The 15,419-nt window shown below is 36.8% G+C and overlaps 1 protein-coding gene across 2 annotated transcripts in view; it reads left to right on the top strand.

The window, feature by feature from the left end:
- The window catches only part of PREX2 (phosphatidylinositol-3,4,5-trisphosphate dependent Rac exchange factor 2), a 189,175-nt gene that overhangs the window by 118,797 nt on the left and 54,959 nt on the right, over nt 1–15,419 (top strand). For both annotated transcript variants that reach the window (XM_064442581.1, XM_064442582.1), the window contains exons 26-30: nt 2,040–2,219; nt 4,889–4,983; nt 6,951–7,033; nt 7,366–7,456; nt 8,935–9,063. In XM_064442581.1, coding sequence (XP_064298651.1) covers nt 2,040–2,219; nt 4,889–4,983; nt 6,951–7,033; nt 7,366–7,456; nt 8,935–9,063 — 578 coding nt within the window. The remainder of the gene's footprint in view (nt 1–2,039; nt 2,220–4,888; nt 4,984–6,950; nt 7,034–7,365; nt 7,457–8,934; nt 9,064–15,419) is intronic.

Below are 15,419 nucleotides of genomic sequence, written 5' to 3'. Positions count from 1 at the left end.
TTACAAAGAGATTAATGAGTACTGGCCCTAAGATGCTAAGATGGATCCCTGCAGAACCCTGTTAGTGACTGGCCGCCAGCCCGATGTAACCCCATTTACTATGACTCTTTGAGCCTGACTCATCAGCCAGTTGGTCACCCACTGCATTACGTGTTCATCAAGCTGTATGTTGGACATTTTGTCCAGGAGGATACTGTGAGGGACAGTATCAAAAGCTTTACTGAAATCCAGAAAGATCACATAGACTGGCTTTCCTTGGTCAACTATGTGTGTGACCTTGTCATAGAAGGAAATAAAATTTGTTAGGCAAATATCTATCTCTTGTTAGCTCTTAGCCAGAGAAAGTTTTGCAGAAATGATGAAAGGATTTGCTAAAAAGCTTTACTTGTCATCTTTGTTTCCCTAAAGTTGATGTCAAACCCTATGGTAACATCTGTCAGGTCATGATTTCAATGAGATCAAGCATGATATACCATCTGAGGTATGTATTCATTGTTACATAGTCAACAGACAGCATTATAGGGATCATCTACGATACTGCTTTTCCAAAGCATATGGTTTCTTAATTTCTTTCTTAAAACTCTGTCCATTCCTGAGAGTCAGGAAATTTTCAGTGTATACTCAAAAACATTATAGTGGAACATGGCGTTGAACACATTGTCAGTGTTTTGTATGTGAAAAGTCACTGCTCTGAGTCCAGAAACTTCAACTTTCAAGAACAGCTTAGGATCAGGATGTTTTCTGGTACAATATCCTTGTCAAAAGAGTAGAGAAATTGATAGCTCAGTACTGATGTAACGTAGCTGAACAAACTTAACTTTGTTAGGATTAAGAATGAATTACTTGAACTGGCAGAGCCCTACAAAATTAAGATGGAGCTCTAAACCACTTAAAATCAGAATTCCTCACTTGCAAAATATGACAATGCTTACATGTGTGGCAAGAAATAAGAGTGAAGGAAGGAATTCTGAATGCTACCACTTAATAACAATTAGGGCAGCATTTTTCTTCACAAAAGAGATGCATCTCCCATAGTTTCCTTTCAGAAGTAAGAATTATGTGTAACAAAAACTTCTAACGTATGTTTGAATCCTGCCATGTATTTAGTAGAAAGTTTGCCAATTGACCATTCTGACAGCTCCTACGATAAAACCCTGCTACTGTGTCTAAGTACTTTATGGGAAGAAAAAAAGCTTAATTCAGTGTCTTCTGATTTCAGGTAGCTAGAAGGTAGTGTTTGCAAGAAAAACACTGCCTTTCAAATCCAAATGTTAGGTTGAAAACATCATTCTGATGGAGTGTTTGAGTAATAGGAATTAAAGGACAATTGCCCATAATAGCTGTTCTGATCTTGAAAGTAAATTGGAACATCTCAATATCAGTTAATCACACAAGAACATGAATATTTTGCTTCCAGTGTTTGTGCATGTTCTAAATGTAGCAGTCCACACTGTTCTCTCTCCTTGACTGGATGTCACTTTTGTGCTCGTCACAGAAGCTTGTAGATTAATCATCAGTTTTACTAGTGATAGTGGCTTAGACACTTTGAATGTCAGGAAATACACAGGTATATTAAAAAAGATTCTTAAAATGCCTTAATAAAATAGCTTGTGATGCAGGCTGGCATGTCTGGTACAGTAGTAATTGAGAAAATGTATGTTTTTCACAGAGATATAGTTTCTTTGGTTTGTTTCTTGATTTGTGCTGAGAAGTACATGGCCCATGTTTAAAAATAGTTGCGTTAATATAAAATTTGACCCCAGGTGTTCAAGAATGTGCTGTATTTCTTCCCCAGCCGTAATCACTGCCTTCATACAAGATTGAGTATTTAGTAATGCTAATGGGTTTCACCGTTACACTTTTTAACAGCAGAATGTATCACTTTCTTCCTTTGTTTCAAATAGATATGGACTGAATTAAGATGTGCCCTTCACATATTATAGAATAATAGTTGGAGGGCGTTGACAAGAAGTGTTATCCTGTTGTTAGCTCACCTTTGACAAACATGAATTTATCTTGGTTTTTTTTTTGTCTCACAGCCTTCTTTCTTCAATAACATATTCTCCCAAATCAGAACGTAAAACACCTGAGCCTTTAATACCAGCCGACAGTGATAATGAAAAGGGGGAAAGGAATGGGAAAAAAGTCTGTTTCAGCGTGACAGGTGATGAACAAGAAGATTCTGGTCATGATACCATCAGCAACAGGGATTCTTACAGGTAACTTTACTAATAATATTTTTATTTGTCAACTGAATCAAACCAGTAGGTTTGTGGACTGTCAAAGTGGCTATGAGGACTATCAGAATATGATTCTGACATTTCTAACAGAAGAATGTATAGGATCAAGATGTGTTACAAGATGTATAAAACCCTTCTGTGAGAACAGATTAGTTATTAGATCTTGGTATCCCTAACCTTTATAGGATATCACAACCAGAGCTGTAAAGCTTTACTTTAGATTACCTGTCTTTAAGAAACAGAAATAATTTCTGTTATTATGTTCCCCAACAACAAACCAAATATCTGCCATGGGAAGCAAGATGCCAGATCTACCACTCTTGCTGATCTAAAATTAAAAATACCCCTGTTTCTCAACATATATTCTTCACCTTCTTCCACTCTAAATATTGTAGCATCATCTCATCTCTATAATTCATAACGCGTCATGTTTAATGTGAATGAAAATGCAAAGAATTTTGAAAAGGAAGGAGTAATTTTAGCAAGCATAGGTCTTATAAAGATAATCTGCTTTTGCTTAGGGAGAACTGGTTAACTACAGAATATAAAATCTAAATTAAAATTTTAGCTGCAAGTAAAATAAGGGTTCATTATGTGTTCATTATCATGGTTCATTATTATGCTCAGAAAGTGGAATCTCAGTAGGGTCATCGTTTTTGTAAAGAACCCTGTGTTGCTGAGATGTCTTTCATAAGCTAATATTTGATTACTGCAGCATGGTAGATAGGAACCCTTTGTCAGAGTAGAAACAGAAATATATGTGTAAATTTGAACAGAAATAAATGTAGAGATAATTTGCACAGATCAAGTCTATCTTGTTCTAACCATGGTGAACACACAAGCAAAGTGCTGTTCCAGCTAAGTGCTTCTAAGGATTTCTACACATCTATGATGTGTCAAACTGACTGGGCAGGAGCTGCTCCAGTGGCCTGCATTTGCTCTGGTTGGGAAGTTCCCCATTTGGCACAAGATATGTATGTGGAGAAAGAAGGTGTGACTTAGTACGTAAGACTCTTGTAGTGTAAGATATTTTCTTTATTCTGATTCCAATCATTTATAGTCCATTCTGGATGTTTCGGAATGGTAAGATCTAGGGTTCCATATGCAGAATAATCATAAAATCTGTGGATTTAGAAATACTGTTGGAGTGAGGTTGGAATTTTTTGTTTCTTTGCTTAAATTATTACATTAGGCAATACTCAGTCTCCAGAACCCACAATGCTACTGTGGTTATTATTAGAACTAGTAGGCTAATTTCAGCTGTTAGAGTGCTCTCATTTTGTGTTGTAGGGTCTCATTCTAAACCTTGTGATACAACACAATAAAAATGCAAAATGATATAGCTAATGTATCTAATCTGTTTCTCATTTTCCTGTGTTTCATTTTTTCATGCTTTTCACAATCCACTTTTAAATAACCTTCATCTTCCCTTTGGAGACTTTAATAAGCGAATAGAGTGAGTTGGAAAAAATTTCTTAATATCCAGCCAGAAATTCTTAATACTCCTTGGGACTGTTCACCCTCTGTTAGGAACATACTGTTACTGATGTCTTTTCATCTACTTAATGGATATGAATTTAATTATATCATATTGCTTAATTTAAAAGTTTTCCCCATTCACTTATATATAAAACATATACATATATATATATGTATGTATGTATGAATGTCTTGGTGAATTGGTACATCGAATTAATAAAACCAAACCCAGATCATTATTTATAAATATCCTTTAGGTACACTTCTACATTATCTTATATTCACCTGGGTTTTTAAGACTCCTTGAGCTGGATAATTAAGCATGTCCTGCATTGAAACTGAATGATCTTTATGTGGCTAAATAACTCTGAAGACATAGAATTCAAATTTATCTTCATAGGATTTTTAGTACAAAAGGCTGTGTTTTACTGTGTTTATGCTGCAGAAGCAGGTATGTTCTTCATCTATTTTCTGTACAGAACAATTTGGTTTTGAGACAAAAGAGCAGGAAAAAGATTACATTTTAATCCCCAAATCTCCTTATTAGACCGATCTGAGTGACATTTGGTATGCATAGATGTTTTCACTGAAGTCACAGATGTAAATGTCTATACATCAGTAACAAAACAAACAGCGGGAAGAGATGGGGTCATAAACCATATTTTGGCTGGCAGGAAGAAATATTTTGTAATTTGAGTTTCGGTGCTATTCAAATGGATTAAATATCTTCTAAACCCACTATGGACTCTAGTTTGCAAGTCATAAACCAGAGTATTTAATCATTTGTATTAGCTAGGAGTACAGAATTTAAATATGAAGTTACTAAAACATTGGAGGCCACAGTTTCAAAAACTCGTTCATGTAAGAAAAATTGGTTGTTTTGCATTGAACATGTATATTATCATTCTGCAGGTACTTGTTCACATGCAAGGTGAAGGGAGACAATTGAATCATCTATTTTGGGAATCTGGTTCTTTGAGTCCTACCAGGATTGCAAATTAAATGATAGCCTAAGTATAGGGATCTTTATTGTTGATAAAGAATTGTGCAGACCATCTCATAATTAAATTGAAAAGGGGAAAAGGGAAAGAATTTCCATAACTTTGATATAGAGCCTGTGTTAAAGGACATGATTTAATTTCTTTTTTGGTTTTGTGTTTTTTTTCAAGTGATTGCAACAGCAATAGGAACTCCATTGCCTCATTCACCAGCATTTGTAGTAGCCAGTGCAGTTCTTATTTTCACAGTGATGAAATGGATTCAGGTATGTTTAGAAAAGACATCTATGAATCTGTCATCTGTTCCTTTTATACAGTTTTATTCTTTTCATTTGCCTGGCAGTTTTGTTCTTTTTGTTTGAAGACTTGCATCCTCCTTGATAATAGAAGTGTATAATTTTGCTTCTGCCTAGCTAGTGCTGCACTTAAGAGTCCTTCTGTGAAAGACAGCCAACATTCCAGCATCTCTGTGAATAGACTGAGTTAGTTAGAGCTCTTAGAATCACTGCTTTTAACCATTTTCATGCCTTGACCTTGTTATGCATTACATTGCACAGAGTAAGGAGCAATTTAGGTGAGTGTGGAATGCTCTCCCAGCCTGTGTCAGCACCCGGGCGACAGGATACGGCTGTGTATGTTTGTAGGAAGGAATGTGAGACCACATAGAAGCACATTCTTGTTTATGCCATGATAAATTGAATTTAAATAAATGCAGCTGCTAATAGGAATGAGATGGGATTTAACTGCATGGAGTACAAGGTCATAAAATCAGGGACGAATAATAAAAGATATTTGCTCTAAGATGGGAGTTTATCTTTTGGGAATGATTTAGGAAAAGAAGGAACTGAGCATATTAGTTGAATATGAGCCACCAGTGAGACTTGGCCATAGAGAAGGCAAATTTTATTGCTGATTGTACCAGCAGAGTTATTTTCAGTTGGGACAGGAAAGTATTAATGACATTATGCAAGGTATCTGAGATACCTTGTGAATAATGCAGTTCTAGGCAGCTACTTTCTAGAAAGTATGCATACTTACAGAGCTGAACAGATACAGAGGAAAGGTTGAAGGACATAAAGAACTGTTAATAAAACAGGAGACTCAGGGTCTGTATCTCCAATTTAAGATACAAATGAGCTGATATGCTTTTGTGCAGCATCAAGCTGAAGTACCAACTGAGGTGCCTAAAAGAATGTCTGTGCTAGCCAAGCGCAGATACAGTGTTCAAGCTGATAAATACTGCTGATCAGTGAAACTCCAACTCTCCTGATGACTTAATTTTCTCCTAGTTCCAACGCTAACCTGGTTAACTCCACATCAGGGCTGGTTGGCACAGTGCTCCATCTGTTGCAATTAAAATCCTGTGACGGGTTATAACTACTGGCTGTAAGGACATCTAAAGGAGTTAAAAAAAATCAAGCAGAGAAAATTGCTATTTAAGTGTTTCACTGACATAAGAAAAATGAGTCTAGATTGACCATGAATAAATTTGTATTATAAATTATCAAGTGGCTACTTCTTATCTGTCACTGCAACAGCAAGGAGGAAATCCAGTGTTAAGCTCAATTTTTCACAGCTTTCGAAAGAGTTCAGGTTACATCACTCGTTGTCTCAGAGAGTGAGCGACTAAGGCCAGTGACCTAGGAGAGTCCTTCTCCTTTGTACTCTCTTAGGAAATGATGTGGTGTGTACTATTAAAAGCTTCATATCAAATATGGGAGTTGGATCCTGTACTTTTATTGAATTACTAAAATCTTAAAACCATTTAATTGGTAAGAACATTAAGATTGTGGATTGTCTATTGAGTCCCTATAAAACTTTTATGGTGAATGTGTTTCAGTGACTCTGGTCTGCTATATTAGGTTCACACTACTTAGCTGTTTAGTCTGGTGTTTAGGCTGTTCTCCAGCATAGGATTGTGTGGTCTGGTCACAGAATGGTTGAAGTTTGAAGGGACTTCTTGAGATCATCCAGTCCAATCCCATGCTGGAGCAGGGTCATCAAGAGCAGGTTGTCCAGGACCGTGTCCAGTTGGGTTTTGAATATGGTCCTTTCTCTAAGAGCTAATTCTCTATGATCAAGTGACTACTAAATGCAAAATATGCAGGGAGAACAGTTACTATAATCCTGAAAACCTAAGCATCCGTGTGTAAAGCAGGTTGTCTAAACTGCAAAAATTTTTGAAAATACGATGAAACTCCTAAACAGTTTTTCATTTCAAAATATTTTTCAGGTGATGAACTTCCCATAAGTGTTCGAATCTCCCATGATAAACAGGACAAGCTTCATAGCTGTTTGGAGCATCTTTTTGGTCAAGTATGAGATTATTTTTCTTGGCTTTGATACTAATGTCCATGTTTGAGCTAAGACGTCTTTGGCAAATACTTCTTTTTCTTTTACTTTTGCTTTCCACTGTTTACTGGGATGGTATGTATTTACTCATTCTCCTTCAGTTTTCTGTAAATAGTTCAAAACTGCGAATTAAACAGGTCCTTAGATTTAGTCTAACATTCCCTAGCTTGTTACTTTAGAGCCATTAGGTAAGAAAGAACCCAAAGCTGCTTTTCTGTAGTCTGTATTTCTTGAAGAAAGAATTTCTAACTGTCGCTGTAAAAAACATCTTTCTCACAGAACCTTGATCCCAACAGGTCGATTCAATTGTCAATCTTCTGAAAGGACCAGCTGTGATGAGAGCCTTTGAGCAGACGAAATACTTTACTCCAGGTCGAGGCCTACAAGGTATCATTTAATTCTATCTATGAGAATCAAAAGGCAACTTGAAGGATACATGGATATGGCTATCTACTCCTTGAGCTGGGTGTTAAAGAACTGATTTTGCTTAATCTCGGTGTATTCTGCAGTAGCTGATTGTTGAAGTTCTTGTTAAGTAGATCTTATTCTTAGTTGAAAACTGGCTTTTTATACTCTTATTGCACAATGTATGAAAGAATTTCAAGTTTGCTGGAAAGTCAGCTTTAAATCGTAGACTCTGAAGTGACTATAGAATTGCTGAGGTTTTTGAAGTAAGAAACAGGTTTTGTATATTGAAGGTATTTTTATTACATTTTTGTCTCAACTATTGAAGCCATTTGTGATCTATATTATTACTAATGCCAGATTTCTTGTAGATATATTATTTGTGAAGTTAATTCATAAATAGTTTGAAAATGTAAATTTATAGTCACAGTAATATTTATGACAAATATATATGCAAGTATTATTGGTTGTTTAAAGAAAACAATCCTGTATGTAATTTCAGATAGTCTGCTAATACTCACACAGTAATTAAGCGTAAATGTATAAATCTGGTGGTAGCCATAAGACTGTGATGAAAAATGCAAAAGGCTTCTTCCAGTGAACAGAGCTTTTTTTAAAAAAAAACCCACAAACCTCAATGGGTGACTCAATGTTGTATTAATATGTATAATAGGTTTGGTTATGATTTTATTGATCCTGCATATGTCTTTTGGCAAAGAAAACTAATTTTAGATGGCCAGAGTGTGGATCTTTGGCTTATATACGTCACCAAAATCCCACTGAAGTCAACAGAGCATAACTACTCTACTCCACAGTTATGTGGTTTCACAAGGCCTGCATTTGCATGGAAGACCACATATCCTCCTCTTTTTTTTTTTTTTTTTTCTTTCTTCCCCCCCCCCCCCCGTTTTGGTATCAAGATAATGGGAGTGAACCTAGAGCATATCTGCTCTCTTGTGTTTCTCAGTGTTTCATATTGAGTACCTGGCAGGCTCATGCAGTTAAATGTTATCCTTTCAGTGGTATAATAAATGTTCAGTTAGACCCAAGATATGGACACATCAGGTATTTTATTCTTGATCTGCACCATCTTCATGAACCGTACAAGGAGCACTTCAGTTATTTGAAAGACTAGGTTAAGCAATAAGTAATTTTGTTTTCATTTTCTGATTGAATTAATTTTGCCTCTAAAAGTTCCAGGGTCCCGCTTACTCCGTGGAGACAAGCACCTTCTATCTTACGTACGTGGTTCACAAAGAATCATGTTTGGGAATGCTGCTCGCTCTCTCCTTTGACTTAAGTAGGGAGCTTAGATGACTGTTAGACCTGTCACCCTAGATTTAACTGGACTTAAATAAGTTGACAATTCCTTGAGCTGTAAAAACATTTAGGAAGAAATAATGTCTTATTGTGCTTTCTCAGGTTTAATCAGAAAAAATATTATTTTTGTCCTTGCTTAGAGTTTCAGCAGGAAATGGAACCGAAGCTTAACTGTCCAAAGAGGTTGCGACTCCACATCAAGCAAGACCCTTGGAACCTCCCCAGCAGTGTCCGGAGTCTTGCCCAGAATATCAGAAAATTTGTGGAAGGTTAGTAAGAACAACATGACCATAAATAAACACTTCATTAATGACAGAGAGCCTGGGGGAAGGAAGTGGAAAGATACAACCACTTCATGTTGCTGCTAGGCAAGGTTTGCTGAACACAGTGTAGTCTATGGAAAATGCCTGAATTTCAGGACTCTTTTCGTGTTCTTAATAACTGCGTTAGTGGAGTGTATCTCAGCTGTCTCACGCTCACCCTATTGGCTTCAGATACAGAAGAGAAAATCGTCTGGCAAGTGAAAATAAATGAACTAGATGTTATATGTGCTATGTTCTTTCAGTCGCAGCTGAAGTCCAGTGGGCTTGACTGATTTGTCACAGAACTTCATGGGACTGATACACCAAGATGGGGCTTTCCTTGAAATTAAACTCCCTTTTTTCTACGGTCTTAAATGGAAAGAGGAAGACTCTGCAGGACAAATTTTGTCCTGCATCCAGCTCTTATCTGTCATTGATCTGGAATCATTATCCCTCTAAAAACATGCTCCCTCTTCTGCTGTGAAGTCAAACCTCTTCCACTGGTTCTCTCTCACTCACTCACTCACTCACTCACTCACTCACTCACTCACTCACTCACTCACTCACTCACTCACTCACTCACTCCATCACTCCATCACAACTGGTCCTATCTCTCCTCCTCCTCGACCTCCCTCCCACCACTGTCTAAAAGTTACCTAGTACTCTGTTCCTCTTCACCACCAACTGACAATGTCAGCTGGGGTTTTCTGCTCTCTCCCCTGGCTTCGTAAGAAAGTAACTGGGATTTCCTCTCCAGATAATCTTGCTTGTAGTTTCGGCTTTATTTTCTGTGCTGTTTGATAGAGAAACAAAAATAATGAGCAAAATAATTTTTATAAAATTACTTGCACTAGGAGTCTACATGGGAACCAAAACTTGTGTCAGATCTAGCTTTAAATGATTTGTGTATGTGCTTGGCTTCTTTTGTTTTGTTGGCTAATTTCCATGGTGCCCCATAAAGAAACTGCTAAATTTCAGATCTCTGGAAAAGAACTTTGTGATAAGTTTTATTAAGATAAACTTCCAAAAACCAACTGGCCAAACCAAACAAACTCCTCTTCCTCTGACTTTTGGTATTTCTCATTTCAGATACAATCATATTTTCAGAACCTGGGTTAGAAAATTATGAAAATAACCACAAAAATATCTCATATTTTTGAAGTCAATCACAGTGGGTTGACTCTCCAATACTAAGATTACTTCTTTTAGTTTAATGGTGGCTGTCACTGAGTGAAAAATGAATAAATATTTTTGAATCTTTTTTTTTTCTACAGGTCAGTGTTCAGCCTAGACCAAATTATATTAAAGTATTAGTCATGGTTTCTCTCACAGTTCAGGAGGAATGGATTAACAGTCCTTCATTGCCCCTCTTCTGAAGCCAAGCCTAATAGACCGTTTTCCCATAACTTGTTTGCTCATAAATAGAATTAATGGATTTAACCCATTTCAACGTTGGTAATATACCCTCAATATTGAGCTGAGGTTATTCAGATAAATTTGGTTTTAAATCTAGCACAAAATTTTGTGGGAGAGTTCAGCAAGGTCCAAATGACTTGCCTCCTCTCTATAATACAAAACTTCTCCTTTTACAATACTACTATAATGTAATGGTGATATTTATCAGGAGGAATCTTGATGTTTACGGAACAATAAAACTGCTGGCATTTTCTAGTGTGTTAGAAATTAGGGTTAAAAAGGGTTTCTCTGTTAATAAATTATAGTAACTAACTTTATTGCAACTGTCATGCTGGTGAATGGTGTGTGGTTCATAGAGCTAAGTGGTAAAAGGCATTATTCTTGTGCTGTTCAAAGAGAGCACACACTCTGCCTTATCTTCTGTCATGGTTTTAGCTGGGATAGAGTTAATTTTCTTCACTGTAGCTGGCATAGTGCTGTGTTTTAGACTTAGTATGAGAATAATGTTGATAACACACTGATGTTTTGGTTGTTGCTGGGTAGTGCTTGTACTAGTCAAGGACATTTCCAGCTTCCCGTGCTCTGCCAGGTGCACAAGAAGCCAGGAGGGAGGGGGCACGGCCAAGAGAGCCAATCTAAACTGGCTAGAGGAGTATTTCATATCATATGACATCATGCCCAGTATCTTAATTGGGGGGAGCTGGCTGAGGGATGCAGTGATTGTAGCTCGGGGACTGGCAGTTTCAGTTGGCGGGTAATGGGCATTGCATCACTTGTGGGTTATTTTCTTTCCTCTTTTTTTCCGGGCTTCATTTCACTCTCTTGTTATTTTCCTTTTTATATTATTATTATTATCATCATCATTACCATTATTACTATTGCTGTTTTATTTTAATTATTAAACTGTTTTTATCTAAACCCACAAGTTTTCTTGCTTTTGCTCTTCCAGTTCTCTCCCCAATCCCACAGGGGCGGGGGGAGTGAGCAAGTGACTGCGTGGTATTTAGTTACTGACTGGGGCTAAACCACGACACCTTTTTTCATCACTGTATCTCCGAAGCTGTCTGCCCATTTTAAATATTTTTGGATTTCCTTTTCCATCCATGGCATCGGAGCTTTAGTCAGAGATTTCCAACAACTGGCTTCTGTGCCATCTGCTTAACCAAATACATGGGTTTACATGTAAAATTATCGTTGTAGGTTGTTTATTCACAATCAGTCTTTACATCTTTCTCTTCTCTTATAGGTTCTTTTTTTTTCTTTAATTTGATTCCTATCCACCACACCACCCCCCACAAAGTGGTATCGCTAATACTTGTTCCTGAGAAGAGTATTCTGGAGAATCATGATCCACATCTTTGTCGTAATTTTGATTTGCCTGTGGGACCAAGGAGTTGGTGTGATGTAATGGATACCTGAAAGCCTAGATTTTTGTGCCTTCCCTGGCACCAAGAGCATGAAGGAGAAACAGAAGAATGGAAGTGAATAATTGCTTCTCAAGCCCTAGATTCCAAGGCATGTCTGGACTGGTGTATGTAGCTCAATGTTGAAAAGATTCAGGGCAGAAATGTGCCCCTCAGGCAGTTTTGGTAGACTGCTGTGATTTAGACAGGTTTAGGCCTGTATAAATTAAACTTGAGACACAACCAACAGCTGGATCTAACTAAATCAGATGAGCACGAAGCAGGGTTGAAAATGCTTTAGCGGCTAAATTTTACCTTTGTATCTTCATTTCTTGTTTTCTCCGTTCCAAACTTGCTGTTATGCATTGTATCCACAAATGGTCAGGACACCCAGAAGAACCACTAGTTTTTCCCAGAGCTATTTCTGGCTGAAAACCTGACAGATGGTACAGAGATTTACCTCCCCTTTTTCCCTCTTATTCACCTCGCTCAGAAAAAACCAAAAGATGTCCTCTAATTTGACTGCTTAGTTGGGCTGATGAGAACAAGTTGAACAAAGTCTTAGGATTTTAGAAGAATCTTCATGTTTGTTTGTAAGAAAATGGCAATATTTTAATACTTGAGGAAAGCAGATGGATTTGCCTCTTCTAGCAGGTTCTAGCGAAAGTAGTCAAAGGAGGCCACAGATACAACTGTTGTTAACCATGGGGAAAAAAATTAAACTTAACCATTATTGATGTATACTACAGTAAGGGCAAATGCTTTCAGTAAATGCATTTATTTATTGAAAATTGACTCATTTTTATTTTCATAAAAATATCACAGGCTATTGTAATTTTTGAGTCATTGTTCTGTTGCATTGTAGAATGTGTTGTATTAGATTAGACTGATTAGTGCTTTAAAGCAGAAAGAGATGTGGGAACCCCACAAAAATGAGATATTTTAAGTCCTAGATCTTAGGATTATTTTTATTTATGTTGTTTAATAAGTGTGGACAAATGGGAAAAGTCAGAATGCTTTGAGGTTGATCATTCTGGTCTGTCAGTTTTCTTTTTATTAGTTTTGGAATTGGGAGAACAATCTAAAACAATTTTAAAAATATCTATGAAGGCTTACACAGATGAAAAAAAAAAAAAAAGAAAAAAACAACCAAGCCTTCCTTGACAGTAAATTTAAAACATGTATGGAGATTGCTTTATCTCATTTCATTTGTTCTTCCATATCATTAGAGAATGAAAATTTTTCTATGGTTACAGAAAAAAAGGTAGCTCTAGAAGGCTATCAGGTTGATAAAATTGAAGAGTTCTCTGAAATAGTATGCAGATTCCAGGAGGATTTATCTGGAGCTAAGTAACTGAAGAAAAGATGAAAGTTATTTCTTGGAGTGACTGGACCTACTAAATTATTAAACCAATAAAGATAAAGATAAGTTGTTGGCACAGGCAGATCTTTGAAGGTGGAGTGCTTGATTTTGGTGCAGGAGAGAGCAGTAGTCAGGGCAGGAATTCAACAGTCACTGGATAGAGAAAGGATAATGCAGGCGCAGGATTCTGGTTGTATGTGAGACACGTAACATGAGAAGCAGAAAGCACAAGAGGAAAAGCTGAGGGATGGCTCAGGTAGGAACCAGGAAAATCAACAAGATGGATTGAAAGAAAGGGACCCTTCAGAAGGAAAGTAGAACCAAAAATGGCCAGCATAACAACAGAAAGGTGTAAAGAGAACAAAGAGGAGGAGAAATTTCTGCAGTTGCTTTCTTCCAAATCAATAAAAAGTAAGATTTTTGGTCGAAAGAAGAGGTGTTTTAGAGCAAGTGAGATTTCTAGTCAGCTAGTCACATAACTGCATGAGGAAGTGCAGTTGTTTTGCTAGCACAAAAACTTTAAGTTTAAACAGGAAATACTATGCAACTGAGAACAATCACATCTATTTTAGTTTAAATTAGGAATGAGGAGTGAAGGAGCCTTTCAGTCATTAAAGGTGTAAGAATATGTTTTAAATTAAATCATAAAACATGTAGTGCAAATCTCAGTCTTATTTCAAAAATGTTTCAGATGTGAGAAACAAAATAAAACTAAAATCTAACCTTTACTGGCAAGGATCAGAATAGCAGAATAGCATGATAAAAAAAAAGGACAAAAGAATGTTTAAGAATGAAAGAAGTTGAAGGCATCTTGCATTAGAAATCATATAAACTGAAGAGAAACTGCTGGGGTGTTATTCCTCTCCATATGCCATGTAGCAAGAAGGTGTAAAAGATTCCATAGCATTTGGAATTTGTTGAAAAGCAAACGGTTGACATCCAGTGTTCAGTTCTAACCCCAGGTAAGTCTCTACTTATACAAATAACCTAAAAATATTGTCTTGCCTGTGGGTATATTTTGAAATAGAGAAGACTTAGAGCAATGATGAAGGAGAGTTGCAGTGTCCTGTAATTTTCCCATAAGCGGGAAATCATTATTTATAGATACCTCAAATGCTTTTGAATTGAGAAATCCAACAAATTGCATATAAAACAAGCTGCAAGCAGTAGCCTCCATGTATCTAAATCTTCAGATAAAAGCCATTTTTCCCTATATTGTATTTTCAATTACTAAGCTATGTTCAGACTCCAAGATGCCAAGTTATTAATCTCTAAGTTTTGGGGTTTTTTTTCAAAAGACAGGAGACTAAGGCACAGACCTATCACCATGCAATTTTCAAGAATAACCTGTAATTTTGAGTGTTTTGATGCTTGTATTTGAGATACTGTGGGTATGCGTTTCAGATGCGTAGGCACTACCAGTTCTTTTCACAATGTGTGTACAGCATGGATTAAGATCAGGCTTGAAAGGTTTTCTTTTTCAAGCATAGTCATCTTTGGGGAAGATTCTGGCTTTTCGTAGATATGTTCAAGTACACACAGAATCCAGCTTGTGCTGTTGGTAAACTCCAATGTCAGTTCCATCATATCAGTTGTATTCAAATTTAAAACTATTCCAATTTCAAACCTGCTAGATTAGTTTTAGTAGGGGGCAACATACTCCCAAATTGTCCTGTGGTCCAAACACCCCATAGCAATCCACTTAGCAGGGCTTGGAACTGGACTGCACAGAAAATTAGGTGTGTGAAAGAAAGTTCGGAAGGATGTGAAAGCATGTGAAGTCGTGGTGTGTTCCTACTGGCATTTACTGTAGGACAAACTGGTGTGTTGGAAGTTTGATTCTCCAAGGTTATGGCAGCTTTTTTAATCTGCCTGTTCCTTGCAGCTGTGGTTTACACTTTTAAATTTGTGCTCTGGTACATGGTAGAGGGGAAGAATCACTTTGTTCCTTCAGCCTGCGAACTTGGAGAAGTCCCCTGCCCCGCTGTCCAAAACAATAAAAGTCAAACCAGTATAAAGAGATATATAACCAAATTATTGTCAGTGTAAATTAAGACTTTTTTAAATCGGTACTTTTTTACTTCATAGATTGTTAAGTGAAATGTTTGAAGCAAAATAAAATGCTGAAGGCTGAGAATAGA

The sequence above is a fragment of the Phalacrocorax carbo genome, chromosome 2 (assembly GCF_963921805.1).
Source record: "Phalacrocorax carbo chromosome 2, bPhaCar2.1, whole genome shotgun sequence".
Lineage (NCBI taxonomy): Eukaryota > Metazoa > Chordata > Aves > Suliformes > Phalacrocoracidae > Phalacrocorax > Phalacrocorax carbo.
The sequence above is the reverse complement of the archived record's forward strand: the minus strand, read 5'-3'. Positions and strand labels throughout refer to the sequence as shown.